Here is a 12,080-nt window from a genome sequence, read left to right as displayed (position 1 = left end):
GGCGGCGGCGGCGGCGGCGGCGGCGGCAGCCCGCACCGTTGTGTGCCCCTCCCAACCCTGTCCTAGCCGGTCTCACACGTGGGCAGCAGACCCCAGATCTAAGCACCCCCAATCTCCATTTTACAACAGAGGACATTAGGCTGTATCAGAACACAGCAACGAAGCAGGTGGAGCTCGTCCCGGAATTTGGACTGGGGAAACTGAGGCAGGGGAACCAAGGCAGAGGATAGAGCCAGGGCTTGGATTCCAAAAATAAAAGCCACCCTCCAACCCTGTCTTTTCCTCTCCATAGCACCCACCGGGCACTGCCCACCCTGAAAGGCTTCCTGCGGGTGTTGGGGAAGGGGAGGGCTGGTTTCCTTATGGCTGGGCCAGGCTGGAGGAGGGGGCTGTTCAGAAGGGAGGGGATGGGCAGAGCAGAGGCTGCCAGATAGGGAGGAACCCGGCCACACTGCACTGGGGGGTGGGGGAGTGGAAGGGGGTTGTGTGTGCGTGGGGAGTGTGCTAGAGCCTAGTGATAAGGGCGTGGGAATCAGCGGGCAGTGAGAGAGGCTCCCCCAAGAACTTTCCAAAACAACCAGACTCCTCCTGCTGGAAAGTTTCCACCCCTGGAGCTGGCCCAAAAGGTGGACAGTTGGGAACGTTGGCAGGAAACTGGCCTTGGAGGCCAGGGACACCCAGATTCTGGCCCTGGACTGCCCTTAAGGGGTCCAATGTGGAGGTGTCAGTGAAGGTTGGGTAGCACCCCCTTTATTATGAGGCATGAATAGTTCCTCCGGCAAGAGCCCAGAGGTGTGGGTTCAGGCAGCCAGGTGGGAAAGAAGGCAGTTTAGGGACAGGAAAGGTACTTTTATAACATTAGTGTTTATTTTAGGTGGTTCCTGGATAGAGAATGAGACCCCAGAATGGGGTTCAGTGAACTTGAGCAGGTGTTGGGAGGGCCTGGTGTCTACCCTTCCCCACACCTGCTGTTGTCTCCATGACTGCACGTGCGCTTCTGATCCTACGTTGGTCGTTTAGAGGAGCCCCTATCTATAGTTGCTTGGTCAGAAATGTCATCTGAAGGGAGTATGGGATTGATTGTTGGGTGCCGTTGTGTTGGGAGATGAAGGAGCCCAGGGTACAGGTCACATGAAACATATATAAAGTTCCTAGCCTGGGAACCCCAGTGTTTACAGGGTAGCCGGAGAGGTGCTGCAGGGCAACAGAGGCAGACTGCACTGGCAGTGCCGGGCACTGCACTGGAGTCCCTCTCAGGACTGCCTGGGTGTCTCACAGGGCGAATATGCTACTAGTCCTTACTGGACAGTCACTGGTCTATTCCCCATCAGGTTCCAAGGGCAGGTGCAAGTCTGCCCGTCACTGCTGAGTGTTAGTGCCCAGAGTCCAGTCGACAGCAAGGGCTGTGGGTACTGCTGCTGGCAGAAGACAGCTGAGAGAGAGAGGGGCGATTATCTAGCAAGTAGGCGGGGGCAAGGTGAGCAGCCTGAGACCTTGGCCAACAGTGCCTGGTGGTGCAAGTGGAAAAACTCCCCCGGGGTCCCAAGGTACTAGGTGTGGATATCCTCCACTCAGCAGGGTGATCAGGGACGTGACTACAGTCTTGGTTCACGAATCACCAGGGAGCCATGGGGCCTGGTGGGTGGGGGAGCACAGAGGGGCTAGGGAGGCTGTGGGAAGCTCTTTGGGCCTTGGACACGGGTTGTGGAATAGGGATGTTATTCTTGGGGGAACGGCTTAGTCCAGCTGCTGAGATGGGAGCACATTGTCCTGTAGACCTGCTTGACCTTGCGCCCTGCACCCTACTAGTTCCTGGGCAACTTCAGAATTCTGCCCAAGGACACAGCAGGGAAGCGGAGGCCCACAGCCCTGACCCCTGGACCCCTTAATCCTGGTCTTATTCTTTGTATGTTTTTCCTTCCAAAAATAAACACCCACTCCCAGCATGTCCTTGAAAGGCAGGACACTGACCCTGCCTTTAGCTCCTCACCTGGGATATAGGAAAATGGACAGCCATCCCTGCTAGTGTTCTGGGCCTGTGGGGCTCCACTGGGCCTCAGTGTCACCATTCCCAAGGGGGCAAAGGGGACCATCCTGGACCCCAGCATGCCAGCCTAGGAGGAACGAATAAGTGTGTTACTGCCTGCAGTCTCCATTGAAGTGAGTCACAGCTCACCTTCCCAAATTAAGACAACTTGCCCCACTAGAGGCCTGAGCATTCCCCTGCTGGGCTCCACCTATGCTGTCTACCTAGCGGGGAGGGAGGGGGCTGTCTGCCCTGCTCACACAATTGTCAGTGTTCTCCAGTCTCCTGGCCTGGCACCAGTGGGGCCTTCCCCTTAGCCTCTTCCTGCAGCCTTATTCCTAGGCAGCGGCTCTGGCAGGCTGCCAGAAAGCCTTCTCTGTGATTCCAGATTATGGCCCCCACTGTCTTGTTCACTGCTATGGCCACTCTGTCCAGGACACTTGCGGACCTGACCCACCCAACAAGGCCAGGGCCCCCGGCTACGAAAGACACACGTGCACCCAGGCAGCCAAGGTTGCTAGGTTTAGTTCAGTGAAATTTATTGTAAGTTGAAAAATCAGCATTCACCTGTTTAGTGTACAAAAAGGACACTAGATCTTTTAAGAAAATATTAGGAAACTGAAGACATGGATGCCTTTCAATTGTAACATTTGGCAAAGTGAAAAGTTCCTGTAAACACCAACTCCATGGCTCAAGAGTTTTTTTCCACAGTAAATATTAAAGGAAAAAAAACAACAGTATCAATAAGTTAGACCATATTTAATCAGCTAGAACTTTTGTCCATCAACCCCCAACGCATAAAACTTTTCTGAGTTTCATAATTCCTTAAAAGGAGAAAAAAACAAAAAACAAGACAACAAAAATGAAATTTAACTGCAAGTCCCTTGAACTGGTTCCCAGAGCAGAGGGGCGGCCACGCTGGGGCCTCCTCACATAATCCCTTCTCTCCAGCCTGCATGTCGGCCGAGTACAGTCTTGTGCTCCTTCTCGGGGGGTTTGGGTCTGCTCGGTGCCCTACCCCACTCAGTCCCCAAATGAAAAAACAGAACAACAGTTTGAAACATGAAGGATCCTTCTCTTGGGCACTCTGAGCAACCCTGGGGTCCTACGCAAGAGATCTGGGGTGGGGGTGGGGACCTACTCTTTGGGAAGCCATCTGGAGACCCATGGCTCGGAAAAAGACCTATCTGTGAGCGTTACTGCTCTCCCTGCCCCTGCTGTTGGTGGCAGCAACCCGTGTGACCCCAGTTTCAGCCTCCTGCCCCCACCGCCTTCAAGAATGTGGCCGTGAATCTGAACCACGTCTCAGACCCACACACTCATGAACATACTCAGTCCTGACGCTTTGGGGGACACTAGACTAGGCACAGCGACTAAGCAGCAGTTGGGGTGTCCATGGAGCCAGAGCCCCCAGAGCAGGTGACCCGGGTGCCTTTTCTAAGCTCACTCTAAGGGGCCTTGCTTATCACCCCTGAGGGCCCCTCCCTGAGTGCAGACCCGCGCCGAGGGACAGAGACCACATGGCTTCAACAGTGCGAAAGGAAAGCAGCAGCGAAGGGGAACCAGAACATTGCAGACCAGCAGGCGTGCAGAGCCTCAGGCAGCACAGAAGACCCCAACGGGCAAGTGAGAACCTGGAATAGCAGGGTCTGTGGGCAGCTGCTCCCTGGCCAGCTGGAGGTCCTGAAATAAACCTGGGGTCCAGCCACTCCAAGCATCCCCTAAGAGCAGAGACCCACCAGCAGGAGCGGGTGGGGGGAGTCAGGGGGCTCGGGGGAGCCCAGTGTGCAGACTGGCGGACAGGACAGGCTCCTCTGCGCTGATGGCATCTGTAATACTGCAGGAAGGACGCAGCGGTGGCCAGACCCTGGGTGTCCAAAGAGCGAGGCACGGTTTAGAAAAAGGACGCTTTCTCTTTCATACAAAAATAGACTCAAGTCTCATAAGCATTAGCTAAAAGTGGCGATCTTTGTATAAAACTAGAAAAGGCAGGCAGGCCGGCCTCATCTTCGGCAAGCCCCTTCGGCAAAGTCCCTTGGGTGCCCGGCATGGAGGTGGACTTCATGGGCAATCTGTCCCAGGCAGGGGTTCCTCAGGAGGTGGGCGGCTGGGGGTGGAAGTGGCCACCACCTGATCCCTGTGTGGCTCCCCCAAAAGCCGGCCTTGCTGGCTCAGATGAATGTGTCTTCCTCGTGTTTATTTTTTAAATAAATCTCTCCCTTGGTTCCCCCCGCCCCCAGCTCCCCACCATGCAGAAGGTCAGGGGTGAGGCGAGCTGCCCCAGGACTGGGGCTACGGCCAGGCCTGCAGCTGCCGCTGGTCGTACTCTGCGATGAGTCTCTTGATGTGGGCCAATTTGCTGTGCAAGTACTCGCAGCGGCGCTTCTCCTGGCTGTAGCTGGTGTTGGTCTGCGGAGAGCAGTGGGAGGTGAGCCTGCTGGACCCTGCTGCCTTTAGGAAAACATGAGGCCCCACTGGACCCCAGGTTCCTGCCCCCCTCACTGCAGGCCAGAGCCCATCTGCTCTGCAAGGGCCAGAGCACTGGCCAGTGTCCCTCCCGGGCCCTGGCCCCACGCTGGGAGATGGAACTGCGGCCAGAGCACAGGTCAGAGGTGAGATTCCTTTTGAAGCCTCCATGCTGGGCCGGGGCCTGGCTGCCAGGGAACCGCTCGGCACATGGGCGCACGTGGCGACACACAGCCAGCGGCCTTAGGAGGAGCTGACAACCGGGGGCCACCTCCTGGAGATGTCACACTGTCACAGCCCGAGGCTCGGGGCTCCCCCCACCCCAGGGTCAGTCATGCCCTGAGGCTGGTGCTCTGCTAGACTGGCAGCTGAAGAGGCAGAAAGGCAGTCTGGGGCAAGGAGCGTGGGACTTCTGTGGGCAGATGGGTGAGCAGGACCCAAGACGAGTTTCCGCCTCCTCTCCCAGACCCTGTCTGCTAACCTTGAAAACAGTTTCTGCTGACCTCTACCCTACCCCCCACAGAAGAGAGAGACTCACCTTTTTGATTTTTCGATATTCCTGCAGAATCTGCCCTCTAGTAGTCTGCAGGGAGAACAAAAGAGAACGCCAACAATGCCCTTGTCTGCAGAAGCTCAATTCAGGGACCCCCCTCTCCGATAACCTGTGACCTGCACTCACCGCCCACATCTGGGACAATGGCCTTAGTGTGGCGTGAGGGAAACCGACCAAATACAGGAGGGCAGGCAGGGCTGCGCAGGCGGCCTGGGCGAGAGCCAGTCGGAGCCGGAGGAGAGTGCCTTCCCACACCAGATAGCTTATTCCCTGCTCCAGTGCGTCCCAGGATCCTCCCTGCACTCCATGTAGGAGTCTGGGGACTCCCTGTGCCCCAAGCAAGAGGGGAATAAGTGGGCCCTCCAGGTCCTCCCACTTCTCGCTCCGGTTCTGCCAACCAGATGACTCCTAGCTGGAGCCAAGATGCCTCCTGTGTCATGGGTAGCGTGTGGCACAGAGGACCCAGGCACTTTTGCAGGTGGCAGCTCAGCCCCACTGCTTTCTGGCCTTACCCCCAGGGGCATCTCCTATCTGTGGAGTGGGTCACCCCCACAGAGAAGGCAGGACCTCCAGCCCAAGAACTCCCACTCAGAGCCCCTATTAGACAGTGGGAACTACGGGGCAAAGAGGGGAAGCCTGCCGGGGGTCCTCCGCCCTGCATGCCAGGGAAAAGGGATATCAGAGCAGCTGTTTGTAGCGTGGCAGTTGAACACCAGTCCGCAGTAGAGTTGCCTGGGGTACAGCAAGCCTGTAGAGCGCACCTCATATTCCTGGGAGCCCTGCGAAAGCTGCCGGAGCTGTGCATCAAGTTGCGTGAAGCGCCGTGTGATCTGCTCTATGCGGGCATGTAGGTCTCGGTATTCACTGTACTCTGCGTTGAAGTCGTTCTTATAGCTTTGCCGCTGCTCTGACGAGGAGATGGTGGCATATTTCCTAGGAGGATAAGAGAGGGGCCAAGGGGCTCAAGAAGTGGCGTGGAGGAGTCCAAAGTGTCCCCCACCCAGGAAGCACCCAACTTCAGGAGCTGGTTCAGAACAGAATCCCCGTGAAGACACGGTGCCACTGTGCTGGAAGTACTTACAGCAAGTAGTCAGGCGTCTCTGAGGTGGGTGTAGGGATGGGGACACCAGAGGTGCTGCAGGTCCCATTGAACCCTACAAAGAGAAAGGTACAGCTGAGCCCACAGAGATCTGCAGAGGCTTTGACCCTGTGGTTTGGAGGACATGGAAGCATGGGAAGGGAGAACATGTAGGGGTAATGGAGCAGTGCAGCAGAGTCGATGGGTAAAGGACTTCAGTGGAACAGTCTTTCCGTGAGCCAGCATGTGTATGCAGTATCCCCAAAGCACAACAGTGCTGAGGCAACTTGCCCAGCCTCACAGGACAAAGCCTGTTGCCACCAAGGAGAACCCCAGCTCCAGCAGCACCTCCCTGTTGATAAAGCTGCAGTGTTCATGGTCTGAGCCAACCTTTATGTCCTACAGAACTTGAAAGCAGACTCCAAGGGACAGCCCCAAAACAGGAACAGTGTAAGACCATAGTACAGGCCATAGTAGAGTCCAAGGACATGGGACTGACCCTGGGGCTTTCAAGGACACACCATCCCCCAGGCTTTCTTCCAAATGGTCTTTCCTCAACAGTGACTTTATCACCTTGTCCAGCATATCAGTATACACTGTGTGCGTGGGGCCCCCAAGCAGTTTGCCAAGCCCTCTTGGGTGGAGGGTGCCCCAAAGGTAGAATGTGTCCACCTGCCAGAGCCCATGGGCACATATACTTGCAGGCTGAGCACATCACACATGCTGGCAAGGCAGCCCTGTCAGCATGGCCTCTTTAGCTCCACTATCACCCCCAGGTGGTGAGAGCAAAGCCGAGGGGCTGATCAGCTGGATTCATGATTCGAGCTGCCTCTGCTCTAGCAGAAGCCACCTCTGCTCAGCAGCCCCTGCTCCAGGCTCTTGGACTCGAGGTGAATACCTGCACATCACTGTCCCTCTCCAAGGTTCCCACCACTCTACAGGCTTCCTGTGAGCTGCCCCTGGGCGGGAGAGGGGAAATGTATCAGCTAAAGCCTGGGGCCTGGGTGCCCTGAGCTGAGCCCGGCTGAGTGCCAGCCTCTCCCCAGCATGCTGGCAGGCCTGCCCAGGAAGGCACTCTTTAGCCACAGGGAGGGGGGGCGCGTAGCCTGAGTGACAGGGACAATCAGGGGCACAGGCACAGCATCCAGGAGAGTACCTGCAGAACACATGATGAAGGGGGCCTTAAGGGGGGTCTGAGAGATAAAAGGAAGGCTCAGGGTCTAGGGCAGTCTCGGGCGAGACTAGCAGAGTGACGCCACCAACAGATGGAGGCTGCTATGAACGTCAGAGGTAACCACAAGGTAAGGCTGGGACAGTGGGGCCAGACCAGGAGCAGCGCAAAGTGGAGGCTCGGTTAAACTGACGCTTGTCCCTCTGCTCCACAGACCACAGAGTGAGGAAATGTCCTCAGGTGTTGACAATTCTCCAACAAGCTTGAGTGTGGGGGAGGGTGCAAGGGGTGAAAGAAAATGGCAGCTCACGCTTAGATACTTGCCTCTCCACCCTGGGTGGGGCCAAGGTGGGTTGTGCCCACTTTTTAGGCAATTAACAGGCACCAGGGTTCAGCTGACCCTTCCTCCCTTCCCCATTTCTTACTGTGTCACCCTGGCTGACACACGCTTCCCAGGTGGATGCCATCAGAGTCCCATGTGGGAGGTGGGCAAAGGAAGGGGACCTAGCTGAGCTACAACTTCCTGAACCTTCTTCCCACCCCACAATCCTCCTTGTCCAGCCTGAAATGGCACAGGGGACAGCTTTCCTGCATGGGACGGAATAAACGCCTTTCTGGAGGGTGGCACAACTCATTGAAAGGCCTGGAGAAAGCAACAGCCCTACACAAGCCCCAGGCCCGCACCCGACACTGCCTGGGAAGCAGGCCCAGCGCAGAGGTGACAAGCCCAGGCTGCCGGGACCCAAGGCTGCAACCCACCATGTGCTGCCACACCGCACTCATCGAGTTAAGTCCAATGTACCTGGCCAGTGTCCCTAGCTATGAAGGCTCACCCACTCCTGACTCTGGCCAGCCTCAATCCCAGGTCTCCAGTTTCTCTACCTGCTGGACTTTCTTCCAGCTGCAGTTATGTGGATGGGCCACTGAACTCTTCATGGTATCTGCCTCCCAAATTCTTCCTCCACATTCCACAAAGGCCCACTGCATCAGACACCATCCCCACATCCCAGCACCTGTCTGAGCTCCATCTACTCACCTGTGTCCAGGACCCCTGTAGCTGCAGGTGTGGTCTGAAGTCCTCTCTATGTGTGTTGTGTCCCTTCCCATGAGCCTCAGGCCCATGCCTCCAGCCCTGGCCTGCCTACTGGCTGGGCTGCAACCTCTAGGTACTGCCAGAGGGCCAGGCAAAATAAGAGGGGTGGATGTGCAGAGTGAACCCCAGGGACAGGTGCTCACACTCACAAAGGCCCTTCCTACAAAGGGCCCTACCACCACCTTCCTCTCTGCACCTACCTGGTGCATCTGCTGGGGCGCCAAGGGGACCGGGCACATGATCTGGCGGCCGGGCCTGGTGCCTGTCCTCGGACGCCTTCTCCTTGTCTTTGTGCTTCTTGGACTTCTTCTTGGACTTGCCGCGCGAGGAGCTGCCTTGGGGCCTACTGGGCTGTGCACAGTCCATCAGCAGGGGCAGGCTGAGGCACGCAGCAGAGGCTGGGGTGGCTGTATCCCTGCGCTCACAGTCCCGGCCACTATGGCCCAAGTCATTGCTGACATCTGCCAGGGGGTCATGGGCTCTTGGAGGTTCCAGCCTTGGGGGCAGGTGGGCATCTGTGACAGCCAGAGAGCCAGGAGTAGGCAGTAGAGCCTCGCGGCTATGGGGTATGCTCAGCTTTCCATTGACGGCAGGCTGAGCTCTCTGGGTGAAGTGTGATATCCTAGGTCTCTTGTTAGCCAATGGGTCAATGAAGTCAGGAGGCTGTGGCCGTTTCTGCAAAGGGAAACAATATTAAAGAGCCCTAGCACCAGGAGACAGCAGTTCTAGGCCCTACAGAAACCAGGACCACGTGCAGGACCCACGTCGGCCACATGAGGGCACCCCGACACCAGTCAGGAGCTGTGTTCATCAGCAGCTAGCGCCACCCCTAAGGGCCCTAGGTCCCCAAACTGTCTAAGTTGTCACTGAGTCTAGCTTCTTCCCCAGACTAGGGACAGTGACAGCCAAGTCAGGGACAAAGGCCACTCCATAGGCTGCAGCCGCCTACCCGCAACCTCACAGCAACCCTGTGTCGGGGAGCCAGTCATCCCCACTCCTCAGGAAGCAAGGCAGGCGTGAGAAAGCTAGTCAGAGAAGTGGCTGGGATCGGACCAGGTGGCCCAGGATGAGAGGCAGTGAGGCAGGTAAGGGTGGGGGAAAACAGGCCCTCCATTCTTTGTGTGGGTCCCTCAGCTGGGGCTACATACATAGTCTCTCATAAGGAGTCTTTGGGACTACAGATTCAGGTAGGTGGATGCCTCTAGGAAGGAAGAGAAGAAGGTATTTGGGAGGGTTAGGAGGAGGAGGAGAAAAGGAATAAGATGGTCCCATTTCCAGGCCCCCCAGTCTGGGGGAAGCCAGCTCACTTACTGAAGAGCCTGAAACAGGGTCTGACGGCTTTCCAAGCACCAAGTCTCCTGGTGAGACCCGCCCTCCCCACTCCCCACACCACACCAAACCTTACCCAGTGTCAGCCCCTCCATATCCCTGCTCCTACCTGAGGGGGCGAGGCTGACCTCCCATGTTCCCCTGGAGGGCTAGTGGAAGCAGAGTCTCCAGGGAGCCCACTGGTGCCCTGTGGCTGGCACAGCTTCCTATGAAAGAAAAGGGTAGGTTGGGGGGACTCTGCAGCAGTGCCCTGCTGGCACCTCCAGGTTCATCTGGATATATAACTGACCCCAGCTAGGACCTGAGGAAGGTCACCCACAGGTGGTCAACAGGTCACAGCACCTACTGTGGGGGGTCCAGCTGTAACCACAGGAGTATCAGTGGCCTCCCACTCGCATAGATACCTGTTACCATGGGAATCAAGGAGACGCATAAAACTGCCTGAACGCGCAAGGTCCACACTGTGTCCCTGTAGGAGCTGGGGACACGGGCCCTAAATTTGTAAACAGCTATTTGACCCACTAACAAGGGTCACTGTAAAAACTTTAGAAAGCACAGAAGAACCAGGTGCTCTACTCTGGGGGAAGCGGCATGTTCAGCACCCACCTGGGAACCGAGGGCAGGGTGCCTCCCTGAGAACAGGGTGGTGGCCATAATCCACCCAGGCTGGGCAGAACAATGCACGCGGAACGGAACCAAGGGAAGAGACACCTGGTGGGCGGGACCAAGGGAAGAGACACCTGGTGGGTCAAGGAAAGTCCTTATAGGACCTTGACTTGAGGTGCTTCTTCAGTCTGCCTCTACGCTCCTAGGGGCTATGAGTGTCAGAACCCAGGCAGCGCCAGATATGGTACCAGGAGCCATTCATGCCCTGTTACAGGCTGAGGGCCACAAGGGCCCATCTGTGTAGTTCTAATCAGGGATAAGCAGAGCCAAACCCATTCCCTAACCACGTCTGTACTTTAGGCCACACTGCAAACACGGTGATGTGAAATGAGGAGAAACGGAAAAAGTGCCTCAGGCACATAGAGGCTTCACTGGGGCATGTCTGCTGTGAAAGTGAAGCAACCAGAGCTTCCAAGTGAAGACAAAGCCAAGAACAGGAATTTATATCTGCTGTTTATTAAGCCCCCACTAACAGGAACCATGAAACCCAAGACCCAGGCCAGAGACAGGGACCTCAAAAGAGGGTTCTTATAGGGCTGTCCCCACCCCCTGCCCCGCCTAGTTCCTGGTTTGTAGTGGGCAGTGGGGAAGGTGGCCCACAACGTGCCCAGGAGTGAATGTGCCCAAGTCTTTTCCAGGCTGCTGAGAGGTTGCTGGCCACACCTGGACAAAGGGCTGGATGGAGGCATGGCCTCAGACAGGAGGGACCAGAGGCCTGGGACTAGGATTCAGAAATCAGACCTTGGCAGCATTACTCAGGGGAAAGTACTGACCCAAAAAAGACAGGAAAATTCATCTGAAAGGAAAGACTGTAAGGGAATGGAAACTTTATCCACAACCAAACAATAGCCTAATGTCCTCAGAAAGACAAAGAATTTGAACAGACACCTCTTCAAAGATGACACACAAATGACTAAAAGCACACAAAAAGCTGACTGGCACAGCCTGTCACCAGGGAATCCCAATCTAACCATTGTGGATACCACCTCCCCCACCAAGATGGGCCAGAGTCAAAATGGGGCCTGACAAGAGTGTGGAGGACATAGTGAATCAGACGCTGGCGGGATGGAAAATAGTGCAGCCATACAGAAAAGTCTGGGATTTTTTCCAAAACTGCAATTCCATTTCTTGGTATACTTTTGTCCACACAAATCCCTATACACGTGTGTTCACAATAGCCAAAAGGTGGATAAACACAGTGTGATGATCCATCCACACAGAGGTGTCTCAGTCAATCAGGAAAGGGAGGGAAACCTGACAGTGCCGTAACACAGACGAGCTGGAAACATGGTGTGAGCGAGAGGCCAGGCAAATGCCACACGGGGTGTGACCCATGGATATGACATGTCCAGAGCAGGGAAAACCAGTCAGCAAGCAGATGAGTGATTGTCAGAGGCTGGGGGAGTATGCTCATGGGGGTGGGGGGAGTCCTCTTGGGGTTATGGAATAAACTAGCACTAGAGGTGAGGACTGCACAGTATTGTAAATGTGCTCAATGTACTGAACTGTCCATTTTAAGTGGGTGACCTGTGACAGCCCCTCAATAAAGCTGTCAAGAAATACCTTTAGTGAGGGTGGATCAAAAATCATATTCCTCCTAGGGGATAAAAAGTGGATGCTACAAAACAGATAAACAAAAACAGGTAAGACTGGGGAACTGGAAATGATGACCAAATAGGATGAGAAGCGGAAAAAAAT

At 55.8% G+C, this 12,080-nt stretch overlaps 2 protein-coding genes across 3 annotated transcripts in view; both read right to left on the bottom strand.

The window, feature by feature from the left end:
• The window catches only part of ISYNA1 (inositol-3-phosphate synthase 1), a 5,360-nt gene extending 3,329 nt beyond the window's left edge, over nucleotides 1–2,031 (bottom strand). Inside the window, exon 1 of the mRNA XM_004688173.2 lies at nucleotides 1,991–2,031. Within this exon, the coding sequence (XP_004688230.2) occupies nucleotides 1,991–2,017 (27 nt within the window). The 5' untranslated portion in view covers nucleotides 2,018–2,031. The remainder of the gene's footprint in view (nucleotides 1–1,990) is intronic.
• A 7-nt stretch (nucleotides 2,032–2,038) lies between these two features.
• Nucleotides 2,039–12,080, bottom strand: part of ELL (elongation factor RNA polymerase II) — a 55,123-nt gene continuing 45,081 nt past the window's right edge. Inside the window, exons 7-13 of one of the 2 annotated variants that reach the window (XR_001145761.1) lie at nucleotides 9,826–9,922; nucleotides 8,588–9,062; nucleotides 6,127–6,199; nucleotides 5,807–5,978; nucleotides 5,031–5,075; nucleotides 3,661–4,435; nucleotides 2,039–2,114 (exon numbers count right to left, since the gene is read on the bottom strand). Coding sequence is in view for 1 of the 2 variants with exons in the window: in XM_004688608.2 (XP_004688665.1) it covers nucleotides 4,319–4,435; nucleotides 5,031–5,075; nucleotides 5,807–5,978; nucleotides 6,127–6,199; nucleotides 8,588–9,062; nucleotides 9,826–9,922 (979 nt within the window). In the remaining variant the exon portion in view is untranslated. Of the gene's footprint in view, nucleotides 2,115–2,544; nucleotides 4,436–5,030; nucleotides 5,076–5,806; nucleotides 5,979–6,126; nucleotides 6,200–8,587; nucleotides 9,063–9,825; nucleotides 9,923–12,080 lie in introns of those variants that run through there. The other variant, XM_004688608.2, reaches the window with a different exon arrangement.

This window comes from Condylura cristata, unplaced genomic scaffold, assembly GCF_000260355.1.
Source record: "Condylura cristata isolate star-nosed mole 26May11 unplaced genomic scaffold, ConCri1.0 scaffold00024, whole genome shotgun sequence".
NCBI classification, from domain to species: domain Eukaryota; kingdom Metazoa; phylum Chordata; class Mammalia; order Eulipotyphla; family Talpidae; genus Condylura; species Condylura cristata.
Note: the sequence above shows the minus strand (reverse complement) of the source record. Positions and strands in the feature narration are given on the sequence as shown.